General features: G+C 42.5%; 1 protein-coding gene across 3 annotated transcripts in view; it reads right to left on the bottom strand.

The window, feature by feature from the left end:
- Positions 1 to 212: 212 nt before the first annotated feature.
- The window catches only part of ABCD1 (ATP binding cassette subfamily D member 1), a 70,924-nt gene continuing 55,230 nt past the window's right edge, over positions 213 to 15,906 (bottom strand). Inside the window, exons 8-13 of one of the 3 annotated variants that reach the window (XM_068104550.2) lie at positions 15,823 to 15,906; positions 15,517 to 15,662; positions 12,698 to 12,843; positions 12,506 to 12,590; positions 7,103 to 7,228; positions 213 to 822 (exon numbers count right to left, since the gene is read on the bottom strand). The exon at positions 15,823 to 15,906 is cut by the window's right edge and continues 11 nt beyond it. In XM_068104550.2, coding sequence (XP_067960651.2) covers positions 561 to 822; positions 7,103 to 7,228; positions 12,506 to 12,590; positions 12,698 to 12,843; positions 15,517 to 15,662; positions 15,823 to 15,906 — 849 coding nt within the window. In that variant the 3' untranslated portion in view covers positions 213 to 560. Of the gene's footprint in view, positions 823 to 5,237; positions 5,446 to 7,102; positions 7,229 to 12,505; positions 12,591 to 12,697; positions 12,844 to 15,516; positions 15,663 to 15,822 lie in introns of those variants that run through there. The other 2 variants (XM_068104552.2, XM_068104551.2) reach the window with 2 other exon arrangements.

Here is a 15,906-nt window from a genome sequence, read left to right as displayed (position 1 = left end):
CCCCAATTTAGTTGGAAATGACACCTATAATGTTTTTCTACACTATTTGGTTCCAAAATTAAGCGCGTTTGAACATTAGACTCGGTGGACTGGCGGCCATTTTGGATTTGACCTCTCACGGTTCTCAGAGGTCAAATCTGACTTCCCTCCACATCTGAAAATAAACCTTATGGTATGCACTAACTATGTAAAAAATTTCATGCTTTTCTCATAAAATGCACAATTTTTGTGTTTATCTGCTGCAATATGAGCAGATTGTGCAAAGAAAAAATATATATGAATAAAAACAGGGCTTTGTTCATTCATGAAGAAAATTAATAAATGGTCACAGAATTAACCAAATCTAGATACTAACGACAATGCAGATGTCAAGATAAATGATTTGCAACTTACACCTTTCCCCAGCGCCATCCTCTCCACACTTAAGGAAGGATGTGCTACCAACGGGATCCAGCTGTAAAAGAGTAAGGCATTTTGATTCAGTGGAGATCAATAATAACTTAGTTGTATTAGCTCGTCTACTTTACTAAAGCAAAGACCAAAGATAAAGTCCGTGAGAGCTAAGCTTCAGCCTCACTGTGCATCACACCCTCCTCGTCCTCCTCCCCTCCCTCATCATTTACACCATCTGCATTCATGCCCTCTTCCTCCCCAAGGATGCATCGAAGTTCACGCAAGCGTCGCTGTGACCGCGGCACGCCGGCGAGTGCCGCTTCCAGTCGAAGTTTCTCCTCACGGAGCGACAGGCGTGTGTCAAAGTCTAGAGGCTCCAGCTGCCAGCCGCCCTCTCCATCAAACCGCAGCATATGAGTGTGGAATCGCCTGGGCATGGATCAAAGGGCAAAAAATACAGAGATGGATTTTCCCCATGGCAGGTTTGCCAATTTCGGCACGTAGTAGTATGATAATGTTTGGTCAGGCCCACCTCCCAAAATTAATTAATTAAATTTGAGTATCAAACAATTAAATAATCTTGTTGGTTAATTTCTGCCTATTCTGACAAAAATAATTACACTATAAAATTATTAAATTCTTGTTTATAGATTTATGACTCCTCCCAAAATTCAATGATTCACCACATCCTCTCTCTGCCCTTTCCACCCTGTAATTTGCGTTCGGTTATCTTCCATCTGCTTGGAAATCTGCCAACATCACTGCACTACATAAAAAGGTGTAAAAACTGATTCTCTCGACGACAGCCAATAGCTAACTGATTCCCAATCAGATCAGATTACCAATCATCAGAAGGTCATGGAATCCATCATCACAGTTGATATGAAAACCTTCATTGTGTCCAACAACTTCATCTCAGATCACCAATTTGGTTTCAGACCAGTTCACTCCATCTAGGACATGCTGCTTCGACTCACCCCAACAATGGATGGAGGCCCTCAATGTCAGATACGAATTCAGGGGAAATATCTTGTGCTTTTCATACAGTCTGGCATTCCGCCTTGCGCTCCAAACTCTTCCCATGGCATCCAGTGCAAACTCCAAACATGGCTTACTCACTTGCTCTACTCCCGTATCCAACGTGTGGCACTCAACAGAAACTTTTCATCTCCTCTTCCAGGTGAAGTGCCCCAAGGCAGTGTTCTGGGCCCAGTCCTATTCCTGACCTTCATCAATGATCTCTCTGACTCTCTGGAAAATCCTCTATCTTTATCCTGATGACTCCACCCTGTGCTGTGACATCCGTCATGCTTCAGACAGACAGGCTGCAGCCTCTTCCCTTCAGACATTGAAAAAAATCACAGGCTGGTTAAACACTTGGAATAGGTCTTTCAATTCTGACAAATCTCACACTCGCTATCTCTCTCCGAAAGGAACATATGGCACTCCCCCCACTCCCACCTTCCCCCATCTAGTTTCTTAACAATCAGTCTTTCAGTCTTTCAGGAGGTTCAGTCTTTCAAACTCCTGGGTCTCACTATCAGCCATGATCATTCTTGGGCAAACTACATTTTACGTTTGACTCCAAAGGCAGCCGCTGACTGGGCATTCTCCATCATACAAAGTCCTTTCTTGGTACACCAAAACTCCTATCCACCAACAAGGCCTTCATCCACAGCTTGATGGAGTATTGCTCTCACCTCTGGGCTGGGCTCCCCTGCCTCGCATCTTGCTCAGCTCGACGCCATGTATACCAAGGCTTTTAAGATTATTTGAATCTCCCACGATGAAGCTGAGTCTATGGGCCCATCATTTCACCATCACAGACAGCTCAGTGGTCTTTGCCTTCTATCCCCTCTTTTCTGGTTTAGCACCCTCTGCTCTTTCCGTTCTTCTTATTCCCCCTCCCCCCCCCCCCCCCCCCCCCAGATGTTGTTTTTGTCACTGATCAACACATAATACCCCAAACTGTCAAAGTGGTTTTTTTTTTTTTAGAAATCGTTACAATATAATTAAAAATGAAATAAAGTAATATCTAAGCTACATAACTGTTCAACGCCTTGAGTCAATACTTAGTAGAAGCACCTTTGCCAACAATTACAGCCTCAACTCTTCTTGGGTATGTCTGTATCAGATTTGCACATCTGGATTTGGGGAGTTTCTCCCATTCTTCCTTGTAGATTTGCTCAAGCTCTGTCAAGTTGGATGGGGAGCGTCGGTGAACAGCAATCTTCAAGTCTTTCCCACAGATTCTAAATGGGATTCAAGTCTGGGCTTTGGCTGGACCACTCAAGGACTTTCATGTTCTTGTTCTCAAGCATTCCAGTGTTGCTTTGGCTGTATGCTTGGGGTCATTGTTTGTTGGGGTCACTGTTGGAACATAAATCTTCTCCCCAGTCTATGGTCTTTTGCCTGCACTCAGAAGCAGGTTCTCCTCATAGTCAGGGCCCTCAGGGATATTTTGGTTCAAATTCTTCCAAAAGCATCAAATTTGGCGCAGATGTTGCCCATGCCATACTCTTTCGATTTTTGATGGGCGCCAAGGGCGGTATGATCCGGGGACCATACCGGTCCATCCCACCATGTCACCTGACCTATGACGTCATAATTAGGATATGCATCCAATCACATGGCGTACTATAAGTGGTCAAAGTTCAAAATGAATCGATCGAAAAATGAAGGCAGGGATCCATTTTTAAGGTTTTCATAAAATCCAATATGGCCGCCAGGTCACATGACCTATGACGTCATATTTATGACATGTATACAATCATGTATACATGAACCCGGATCATGATCGCACAAAAATTAAACACAAGGATATGGCATACAGTTCATAAAACATCAAAATCCGTACCTTTGTAATTAGACTGATGAACTGCATATGCCTGAAAATTAGGAAATAGACGTGTAAATATTTCCTCTAATTGTCAAAAATAAGGTCAGAGTTCGATTACCCAACCCAGAAACATAAAATGGTGAACCTCGTGTAAATCTTGACAAAAAACTCAAAAACCAACATGTTTGACTCAAAAATGACCTTTAAGATGACCTTGAGGGTTGACCTTGACCTCGAATCATCAAAATAACATCATAATTGGATTCCTCGACCTCGAAAACCCCCGAAAAGTGGTATCATACATGATTCCAACCCTTTTGGTTATTTAACTGATTTTCCTCTAATCCGGGTGGCGGCCATTTAGTATTTCGCCAATATGGGGCCCCGTGGGGGGGGGGGGGGGGGCGCCCGTCAAAAATCGAAAGAGTATGGCATCGGCAACATCTGGGCCAAATTTGGTGCTTTTGGAAGAATTTGAACCAAACGGCCCCAAAATATCCCTAAGGGCCTGACTATCAAGGATTTGCCTGGATTTGGCTCCATTCATTGTTCACTCGAATCCTTACAGGTCTCCCAGTCCCTACCGATGAAAAAGATCCCCATAGCATGATGCTGCCACCACCATACTTCATGTTAGAGATAGTGTTAGATGATTGATGAGCTGTGTTTGGTTTCCACAGATGTAGTACTTTGCATTCAGGCCAAATAGTTCAATTTTTATATCATCAGAGCACAGAATATTTTGCCTCAAGCTCTGAATCTTTCACGTGCCTTTTTGCAAACTCCAAGCATGCTCTCATGTGCCTTTTTATCAGGAGTGGCTCCAATCTGACCACTCTCCCATAAAGCCTGGGTTTGTGAAGTGCTGCAGAGACTGTTGTCCTTCTGGCAGGTTCCCCCATCTCAGCCAAGAAACTCTGTAGTTCTGTCAGAGTGGTCATTGGGTTCTTGGTCACCTTTCTGACCAAGGTCCATCTTGCCTGGTTGCTCAGTTTGGTCAGACGGCTGGCCCTAGATAGAGTCTGAAAGAAAGAAGACCACTCCTTTTGCATCTTCAGATGCATAGTGCTGCCAAAGCAGTTTCCTAGGCTATTGGGCACAATCCACTCTGGGCACAAGATACTCAAATGGCTCATTTTTCCCATTAAGCTGGTACTCATTTTGCCGACATCGGAAGGATGACAGGCTGAGTCAACCCACCTGGTGTTAATTCAACGGAAAACAGGGGCTTAAGAGGGGCAAAGGTCCCTAAGATTTCAAGCCAGCCACCTTAACTTTCAAACCAACACCAGGCTTTAGGAAGAGTCTGGGTATTCCCATATTCTTTCAATTTCCTCATGAATGATGAAGCTCACTGTGCTTTCTTTCACCACTCTATAAATTGTTTTACAACTTTCCGCATGCCTCCCCACAATTTATATCTTGGAGTTTTACGGACAATTCCTTGGACTTCATAGTAGAATTTCTGTTCTGACATGCAGTCATCTATGGAACCTTATCTAGAAAGGTCTTTCAAAATCATGTCCAATCAATTGAATTGGTCACAGGTGGACTTCAATCAAGTTGCAGAGACATCTCAAGGATCAAAGGAAATTGGATGTACCTGAGCTCAATTTGGAGTGTCATAGCAAAGGGGTTGAATACTTATTGACTCGAGACATTTCAGCTTTTCATTTTTAATTATTTTATAGAAAAATTCTAAAAACGAAAATTCCACTTTGACATTATGGGATATTATGTGTAGATCAATGACAAAATATCTCAATTTAATCTATTTTAAATTCAGGCTGTAACAACAAAATGTGAAAAAAGTCAAGGGGTGTGAATACTTTGTGAAGGCACCATAAATCCAGGATCATTGCTCACTTCCACTGATTTGTTTCTCTTTTTCTGCCTGTGGAAGCAACTTCCACATCCTCTTCAATTTCATTCTTCCATTCAGGTCCTCAAAGACAGCTGTTCACCACTATCTCAGATTATCCCCCATCCAAAACCATGATCTTTACTACCCTCGTTAACATCACCCCAATCCCTTCTCTTTCCAAATTTCCACTTGTCCCACCTGAGAGTTTCCTTCTGTATCCATCTTGTCCGCCACACGCATCCTCTCCTGACCCCCATTCCTCCTGACTTCCAGTTTGTCGGCCTCCCTGTCTTGGCCTTCGGCTCTGCTTTTGGTGTTTTTTCCCCCTCTCTCCGCCGTTTCATTTATCCTGTTGCATCCAGATCCGTTCAGTGTACTGGTACCAGCTCTTCCATGAGCCTCGACTATATACAGCAAACAAAAAATAATAATAATTGCGTGCCAGTAACCTGTCCAAATTCCCGAACAGAATTATATGAGCCATGTACAAGAAAGGCCAAAACGCTTTTCCATTTAAAAAAAAAAAAAGAAGGGTTTGAGAGCCCAAAATATGACTTGTATTCCCAATGGCATCAGAAAACACCCACAATGTGAACGTGGGGAAAACATGTGACAGTGGCTGGGGACCAAACAAACGTTGACGAACCAACTTCTGTGCAAAGTTTCACTGGAGCAAGATCATTCCTTCATGTTCAGGATAGGGAAGGAGCATGAGAGAGAGACTTGAGGAAGAAGGGGAGGGGGAGAAGGACGAGAAGGAGAAGGAGGAGCAGGAGGAAGAGAAGAGGAGTTGTTGACTACACCAAGTAAATGAAGAAGAGTAATGTCGATATGAACTTTATGGGATATTGGGATATTACACAATCTCGATAGGACAAATAGGCTCCTCCTGTGTGTTTCCCTGTATAAGAAACACATGACTGCAATTCCAAATGTGATCTTTGTTACCCTCGCCAGAGGAGAGGGTATTGCATTTGAGTCTGTTTGTTTGTTTGTCTGTTTGTGTTTGGCCGCACAGAATAAATATGATTTTCTCTGCAACCCAAGGGTTAGGGTTAGGGTTAGGGCATCAATGCTCACAAGGTCGCTCCGTGGAGGATTGACAGCAAATTTTCACCATAGGTGCAACTCCACCTGCAGAATTTCTTTAATGATAATTATGACGTCATGGGTCACGTGGTTCGGCCACCATCTTGGAAAAACCGAAAAACTTTGCACCTCTATCTCCGAAAGCGCTGAATAGAAAAAATTGAGACATGGCTCATTGTAAAGAACTCTCCATGGGGAATAAAATATGTTAATGATGATGTCATAGGTGGCTCCCTTATGACGTCATAATTCGACAAGTACAAAATTTCATCCAATCGAGATAAAATTTCTTGAGCTCTATGTCGGCATAAACTGGTGGAGAAAAAATATAACGATGACGTCATCGGTCACGTGGTTCGGCCGCCATCTTGGAAAAACAGAAAAACTTTGCACCTCTATATATTCAAAAGCGCCGAATAGAAAAAATTGAGACATGGCGCATTGTAAAGAATTCTCCATGGGGAATAAAATATGTTAATGATGATGTAATAGGTGCCTCCATTATGACGTCATAATTCGACAAGTACAAAACGTCATCCAATCCAGATGAAATTTAGTGAGCATAATCTCGGAATAAATTAATTTAGAAAAAAACAATGATGACGTCATCGGTCACGTGGTTCGGCCGCCATGTTTGTTTTAACACAACAGCCTTAAAAAACCACTGAAAATACATCCTGGCGAGGGTTTGCAATCTCCGATTGCTCTTTTTCTTGTTTCTTTTGGTGTTCAAACATCATAGAGGAGCTGATTAAAAATGTAAAGAAAGGAAAAGAAAAGAAAAGAGGATATCAATAGAAAAAAAGAAAAACAACATGGATGGTATATGGGATTTTCAAACTTGGGACCCCATTATCAAATGGAAAGTACACAGAAAGAGAGGCCAACTCAGTCATGGCCAACAAGACATCACTCACCAGAGGGAGGGTCGGTGAGTGATGGAGAGGAGAGAGATGCCTTGATCCTTGGCTGCTTGGAAAATCTTTCCTTCAACATCAATGCTCACAGCACTGGTGCACTCATCCAGAAGAGCATAAGTTGGCCTGAGTACATCAGGGAATGGGAGGAAGAGGAATTATGGAAGAGGCTGCTGACATGATAAGCAGCAACGATGGTGGAAAGACGAGCCTTCATTGCACCAGTCGCAAATACGTTTTCAGTCACAAATACGTTTTCAGTCACAACAAATCAAATCACAAATACAAATACGTTTTCAGTCACAACAAATCAAATCACAAATACAAATACGTTTTCAGTCACAAATACATTTTTCATTACGAAGCTAAGGATTGTAATGAAGAACAGGCGAATAGACTGAGCGAGTGAACAGGCTGAGATTTTGATACAAAACTTAAACTGAGGGGTCTTAATAAAAATTATTTCTTTAATAATAACAATAATAATGAGTTTATTGTCATATATATGGGATGTATATATAACAAGCATTCTGAGTATTACGCTGCAATACATGTCCCCTACCAAAGTTCAAAGTGCCATAACTTTGTCAAAAATGATCGAATATGCAAATTCATGCACGGTTGATGCTGGTTTTCAAACTTGATCTGAGGTATGCTGAGACACGTGTGTCACGCCTCGCCTCGCTGATAAGCCCGCAAGGTCGCTCCGTGGAGCGGCCTGCACGTATTGCACTGTGTGAATTATATAAATTATTTTTATTACCAACTCACGGTCTGAGGTACTAGCGATTCAAGAGATATCCATTTTTTATGGCACATTGGAGAAGCCAATGCGAGGTTTCTTCTTCCTCAGCTTGTCACAACTCTGTCAAATGCGATCGATTTTAAAAAGTCACAATTTGACCAAATCTGTTTTATTCGTTTGTTAATATACCTCAGCTATTAACAAATCTTAAATTAGAATTTTATTTGAGGTTAAAATGACCGCGACAGGTCGTGTCCAACGATGCTTTCAGTCTGTACATGTGATAAATAATTAAATCCACACACTTGACGCCTCTTCTTCTTCACGCAATAACAACTTCTAGCTTCCAGATGATTTTCAATCATCTTGAAATTTTGCACACTTGTTACTCTTCATGACTTCTACTACAGTATAATGATAATAATAATAATAATAATACATTTATTTTACATAGCGCTTTTCAAGAAGCCCAAAGACGCTTTGACAGAGTACAAAAAACAAGTGCAAAAAGACAAAAATCAACAGGTAAATAATCAAAGCAAGAGGAAGGAGATGGAGAAGAGATAGTCAGGGGTTAAATGCTGTGGGTTAAATGTTGAATGCAGTGTTGAACAGGTAGGTCTTGAGTGATGTTTTGAATGTGGTGAGTGAGGAGGAGTCTCTGATGGTGTGAGGTAGTGAGTTCCAGAGGGTGGGAGCAGCGATGGAGAAGGCCCTGTCCCCCCAGGATTTGAATTTGGTCCGCATGGGGGGGGGGTCAGGAGGTTGGTACCAGCAGAGCGGAGGTTGCTGGTGGGAGTGCGTCTGGAGAGGAGGTCAGTCAGGTAGGATGGGGCCAGGTTATGGAGGGCCTTGTAGGTCAAGAGGAGGATTTTGTACTGGATTCTCTGGGGGATGGGGAGCCAGTGAAGCTTGTAAAAGACGGGGGTGATGTGGTCACGGGTCCTGGAATGGGTGAAGAGACGGGCAGCGGAGTTCTGAATGTATTGGAGTTTATTGATGATTAATGAGGGTGAACCAAAGAGGAGGCTGTTGCAGTAGTCCAGATGGGAGGTGATGAAGGCGTGGATGAGGGTTTCTGCAGCCGTGGAGGAGAGGGATGGACTGAGACGGGCGATGTTTTTCAGGTGAAAGAAGGCTGTCTTTGTGATCTGTTTAGTGTATTTGTCGAAGGAGAGGGTTTGGTCAAAGATGATGCCAAGATTCCGGATGTGAGGGGAGGTGGATACTGGGAAACCGTCGATGTTGAGGGCAAAGTTATGGGTGGATTTGGTGGGCGTTTTTGGGCCAATGATGATTATTTCAGATTTATCATAGTTAAGTTTGAGGAAGTTGATTTGAAGCCAGGATTTTATTTCAGTGATGCAGTTTGTCAGGATAGAGTGGGTGGCGGTGGAGATGGACTTGGTGGAGATGAAAAGCTGGATGTCATCGGCGAAGCAGTGGAATTGGAGACCATGACAGCGGATTAAGTGACCAAGGGGGGACAGGTACAGGATGAAGAGGAGGGGGCCAAGAACTGAACCTTGGGGGACACCTTGGGGGAGGGGAGCAGTGGGGGATTTGCAGTTATTGATGGAGATGAACTGGCGTCTGTCGGAGAGGTATGATTTGATCCAAGAGAGGGCAGTGCCGGTAATGTTAAAGGTGGTTTCAAGTCGGGTGAGGAGGATGGTGTGATTGAAGGTGTCAAAGGCGGCGTTGAGGTCCAGGAGGATGAGAATGTTGAGGTTGCCAGTGTCAGAGGAGAGGAGAAGGTCGTTGGTGATTTTGAGGAGAGCAGTTTCAGTACTGTGGTTGGAGCAGAATCCGGATTGGAATGTTTCATACAGGTTATTGGCAGAGAGGTGATGTTTAAGTTGAGTGGCTACAGCACGTTCCAAAACTTTTAACAGAAAGGGTAGGTTGGAGATGGGTCTGAAGTTGTTTAGGGTGTCAGGGTTGAGTCCAGGTTTTTTCAGAATGGGGGTAACAGCAGCAATTTTGAGGGATGGTGGGACGATGCCTGTAGACAGGGAGGAGTTTATTGTTGCAGTGATAAGTGGAGAGAGAGCAGGAAGGGAGGCCTTGACAAAGCTGGAGGGGATGGGGTCAAGAGTGCAGGTGGCAGTTTTCATTCCTATGAGGAGTTCAGAGAGGTCAGTAGGGGAGACTGGGGAGAACTGAGACAGGGGTTGGCAGGATAAGGGGGGGGGCAGGTGGTTTGAGGGGGAGCAGGTGCGGTGGTGGTTAAGCTGCTGTAGATGTTGTCAATTTTGCTTTGGAAGAATGAAAGGAAGGAGATGCAGTTGTCTACTGTGAATGACTGGGTGGTGGTGTTCAGGGGGCTGAGGAGTTTGTTTATTGTAGAGAAGAGTGCTTTTGGGTTTCCAGAGCCAGAGTGGATAATTTGAGAGTAGTAGGCGGAGCGGGCGTGGGAGAGGGAATCTTTGTAGTGTTGTAGGTGGTCCTTGTCAGCTTGGGCGTGAATTGTGAGACCTGTTTTATTGCGGAGTCTTTCAAGTTGGCGAGCACGAGTTTTCATCAGGCGGAGTTCAGGGGTAAACCAGGGAGCAGAATGGGTGAAAGAAACTGTTTTGGTTTTTATAGGCGTAAGCTGGTCAAGGCAGGAGGAGAGAGTGTGGTTGTAGTAGTCAGTGAGATCAGAAGGGGTGTGGAGGTCAACGAAGGGAGAAATGGACATTTTTTCAGAGAGGGTGGATGAGAATGAGGTAGGTGAAAGAGCGTTTAGCTTACGGAAGTTGATAGTGCGATAATGCCTTGGTGCTGGGGTGGGGATGTTGATGGTCATAGTGATGGCTAAGTGGTCAGAGAGGGTGAGGTCAGAGCCAGAGAGATGGTGCAAAATTAATCCAGTGGAGCAGACAAGGTCCAGAATGTGACCACGGTTATGGGTAGGAAAGTTGACATGTTGAGCGAGGTTAAAGCAGGTGAGTAAATCAGTGAAGTCAGTGGTTATTGTGGAGTCAGTGGAGTCCATGTGGATATTGAAATCACAGAGGAGGAGGATTGAAGGGGAGAGGGAACAGAGCTGGGTCAGAAAGTAGAAGAAGTCAGACAGGAATTATGGGTGTGGTTTGGGAGGGCAGTAGACGACAGCCATGACTGACTGTGTGTGACCAGAGAGTTTAAAAGCCAGGTGTTCAAATGATGGAGCAGATGCGATGGAGATGAGGCTGGTCTTGATGTCCTGTCGGTGAATTACGGCAATTCCACCACCTCGGCCCTCCGAGCGTGGTTTATTGATGTAAGAATATCCATTGGGTGTAGTGAGGTTGAGTGAGAACCCCTTTTTGTGAGAACTTCATACTATCGCATAGTATGAAGTTTCACGTCGATCAATAAAGCGATTCAAGAGATATCCATTTAAAAAACATATTTTCGTTTAATTAACGATATCTGCCAAACCATGTGAGTTATCGCAAATTCCAAAAGGACATTTTAGTAAACTGACATGCGGAACAGATCTGTGAAGCTTCCCCTCGATTGGATCAAAAATGAGGGAGGGGCTCGGTTTTAAAGGTTCATGCTTAAAAACGTCATAACTCTGAAACCATGTGACGCATGACATCATGCTCGCTGACTTTTTTGTTCGTCATGGGTATGCGATTCTGCCTGCAAAGTTTGGCCTCGATCTGTTCAGCCGTTGCAGAGAAAAAGGGGTTTTCGTGTTTTCACGAAAAACAATATGGTGCCCGAACCACGTGACCTGTGAAGTCATAATTACCATTAAAATATTCTACAGACCGAGATGGTGAAAGTGCATTCCTATGGTGAAAATTTGATCTCAATCGGTCCTATTATTGCAGAGAAAATCTTTTTTAAAGGAAATTAAAACTTAAAATGGCACTGAGTTAAGGATCATCAGAATTATCAGAATTCCCAAAGTTCAAAGTGCCATAACTTTGTCAAAAATGATCGAAACGTCGTGAAGTTCGAACCTGATCTGTAACTTATCATGAGGAAACGATGTGCCAAGTTTGAAATCATTAGCATTAAGCGTTTAGAAAAATAGTCCGGAAAACTGTTCTTTGCGTGACGGACTGACAGACTGACGGACTGACAGACTGACGGACGGAGGGACGGCGTGCAAACCTATAGTCCCCTCCGGTGTACACCGGTAGGGGACTAACGAGCATTCTGAGTATTGCGCTGCAATACATGTCCCCTACCGGCAGTCTGTCATCTGGAAAACTGTTGGAAATTACCACAGTTCAAAGTGCCATAACTTTGTCAAAAATGATCGAAACGTCATGAAGTTCGAACTTGATCTGTAACTTATCATGAGGAAACCATGTACCAAGTTTGAAATCATTAGCATTAAGAGTTCAGAAAAAAAAAGTCTGGAAAACTGTTCTTTGCGTGACGGACTGACAGACTGACAGACGGAGGGATGGAGTGCAAACCTATAGTCCCCTCCTGTGCACACCGGTAGGGGACTAATAAGAAGTACTTAAACAGTGCATGCTTAAAAATTACATTAAATAGCAATAAAATAAAATCTGAAATGCAAGAGACTTGAATTTAGTCTGAACATTTTGATGAAAACAATGATAATGGTTAAAATATATTATGTGAGGTATGAATCTAAGGAGTAAAACAAAAAGCATTGTGTGACAAAAATATGTATATATTGAAGAGACAACTGCTAAACCAACCTGTGGTAAAACATCCTCGCCATACCAATCCTTTGCTTCTCTCCCCCAGAAAGAACATCCTTCCAATCGCGCTCGGCATCCCAGCCTGCAAGTATCATTCCGTGACATACCACGAAGTGTGGCGTGTATAACGATATCAGAGAATACCGCGTGCATAAACAAATGTACCGTGGCACACACAGGCACACGTACCCCCCTCACGTATTACAACGTTTTGAAGGTCGACAATCGCCATTATAGCGTCAAGGTCACAGTCACCAAAGCCACGAGCCTCCATGGCTGCTGGGGAGTTTGGGTAAATCACTTGATTCCGCAGTGTTCCGATAGCCATGAAGGGTCTGCCACATATAATAACATTCAGATTAGACACACATTTTCTCTACAGTTTATCCCGTCTTTGTGATACAAATAGTAAGATTATTGGGGTTGTATGACAAAGCATTTCTGAGACATTTTACCAAATCCTTAAGGGCTTATAATGCACTTTCACCAATACTTACCAGTTTTCTGAGAGTAATTTCCAGCAATGAAAAAAAAAGAATTTCCAGACCAAATAAAAACACTTTGAACCAGTTTCGAAGATACTTTTCTCATTTTTTACGACTTCCAAAGGATGAATTAAAAAGTGTCAAAAAAATCACAATTCTCTTTAGAGTATAGTCTATTTTCACAATTTGTTTATTAAGCCCACAAGGGAAAAACTCAGGAAAAAATGTATCAAAAAAAAAAATCACTCACTCATTCATTTTCGCTTCATTCATTCAGTTCGCTTTACTCACTTCCTCTTTTTTATTGTGTTGGCTGATTTCTCAGAACCATGGTGTTGCGAAGCAACTTTATGGTTTATGTGTGGTTTTTATGTTGCAAAGCAACTTCCTTGCCTCAGCCAGACATACTCACCGTGGCAGGGAAATGAAGGGGAATTGAATTGAAAATAGACTAACTCATTTATTTCTCTTTTTCCCCACCTGTGGAACCACCTTCCACACTCTCTTCATTCTCATTCTTCCCTCCAGATCTTCAGATCAGATGCTCAACATCATTCTCAAGTCATCACCCATCCAAAGCAGTGATCTTTTCTACACCTTAAACCACTCCCGGCCATCCCAAAAGTTTTGCTTATGTATCCATCTTGTCCACCTCTTGCGTTCTTCCCTACCCCTCATCATCACCTGCCTCCCTCTGCCCTGCTGTTGATGTTTCCCCTTTCTCGTGCTGTTCCCTTTGTTATGTTATGTCCTGATCTGTTTTGTGTCCTAGTTCTTCGACAAGCCTTGACCATGTACTATATGAATATATGAAATATATGAAAGAATATGAAAAAAATTAGACTTTTTCATTCATCCTTTGGAAAGAGTAAAACATTATAAAAGTGTCTTCAAAACCAGTTTAAACCATTTGTTTGTTTGTTTAGTCGAGAAACTGTCTATTTTTGTTGATTACTGGGAATTAGTCCCAGAAAACTGGTAATTAATGATGGAAGTGCCTCAAATTGATAATTAATAGTGAAAGTGTTTTAAACTGGTAATTATTGGTGAAAGCCCCTCAAACTGTGAATTATTGGTGAAACCGCATTAAACTGGTAATTATTGGTGAAAGCCCCTCAAACTGTGAATTATTGGTGAAACCGCATTAAACTGGTAATTATTGGTGAAAGCCCCTCAAACTGTGAATTATTGGTGAAACCGCATTAAACTGGTAATTAATGATGGAAGTGCCTCAAACTGTGAATTATTGGTGAAAGTCCCTCAAACTGTGAATTATTGGTGAAACCACATTAAACTGGTAATTATTGGCGAAAGAGCCTCAAACTGGTAATTATTGGTGAAAGCCCCTCAAACTGTGAATTATTGGTGAAACCGCATTAAACTGGTAATTATTGGTGAAAGCCCCTCAAACTGTGAATTATTGGTGAAACCGCATTAAACTGGTAATTATTGGTGAAAGAGCCTCAAACTGGTAATTATTGGTGAAAGTCCCTCAAACTGTGAATTATTGGTGAAACCACATTAAACTGGTAATTATTGGCGAAAGAGCCTCAAACTGGTAATTATTGGTGAAAGCCCCTCAAACTGTGAATTATTGGTGAAACCACATTAAACTGGTAATTATTGGTGAAAGCCCCTCAAACTGTGAATTATTGGTGAAACCGCATTAAACTGGTAATTATTGGTGAAAGAGCCTCAAACTGGTAATTATTGGTGAAAGTCCCTCAAACTGTGAATTATTGGTGAAAGTCCCTCAAACTGTGAATTATTGGTGAAACCACATTAAACTGGTAATTATTGGTGAAAGAGCCTCAAACTGGTAATTTATTGGTGAAAGTCCCTCAAACTGGTAATTATTGGTGAAACCGCATTAAACTGGTAATTATTGGTGAAAGAGCCTCAAACTGGTAATTATTGGTGAAAGTCCCTCAAACTGTGAATTATTGGTGAAACCGCATTAAACTGGTAATTATTGGTGAAAGAGCCTCAAACTGGTAATTATTGGTGAAAGTCCCTCAAACTGTGAATTATTGGTGAAACCGCATTAAACTGGTAATTATTGGTGAAAGCCCCTCAAACTGGTAATTATTGGTGAAAGTCCCTCAAAGTGTGAATTATTGGTGAAACCGCATTAAACTGGTAATTATTGATGAAAGCCCCTCAAAGTGTGAATTTTTGGTGAAACCGCATTAAACTGGTAATTATTGGTGAAAGTCCCTCAAACTGTGAATTATTGGTGAAAGAGCCTTGAACTGGTAATTATTGGTGAAAGTGTCTCAGAAATGCTTTTCCCCATAAACCTCAATAAATCATCGTACCGATGTTTTGTGAATCGTAATGCCCCCTAATCGATCATTTGTCTAATTTATCCATCTTTATGTCCATGTATACAACAGAATCGATTACATCATTGGTCTTCCCAAATGACCATTCAAGCAAACACCTTGTGTTAGTTATGTTGTTAAGTATCATTATCTCAACGGGGCATGACCTCTTCCATCACAACCCTCAACCGTTAGCTACCGCTGTGGGATGTAAAACATCTGTTCAGGTGGGGGCTTGTGGAGGATCCCACTATAGACAGGCCAAAGTCCTCCAAGAATTCGAAACAACGAACTTTTCCCACAGCCATTGGGGCCTGTAATCAGGAGGTGCATTCCTTCTTCAACCTTGGGAGGGACAGGAACAATGTTGTGCTTGTTAACTCTGCCATGGCTGCCACATACAAGGTTCAGTATTGTTAGAGCAAAGAGTACAAGGAGGCACAAAACAAAGTCAACGCTGTTAGAATGTCTCAATAGTTCACATTCAACTGGTTATTCGACAAACCTCGAAGCTCAGACTGGACACGACGATGTCTCCAGTGGGAGTGATTATGGGCACATCCTCGCACTTTATTCCAGTTTCAATGTC

The sequence above is a fragment of the Myxine glutinosa genome, chromosome 12 (genome assembly GCF_964187855.1).
Source record: "Myxine glutinosa chromosome 12, kmMyxGlut1.1, whole genome shotgun sequence".
In the NCBI taxonomy this organism is placed as follows: domain Eukaryota; kingdom Metazoa; phylum Chordata; class Myxini; order Myxiniformes; family Myxinidae; genus Myxine; species Myxine glutinosa.
This window is presented reverse-complemented; position numbering and strand designations above follow the sequence as displayed.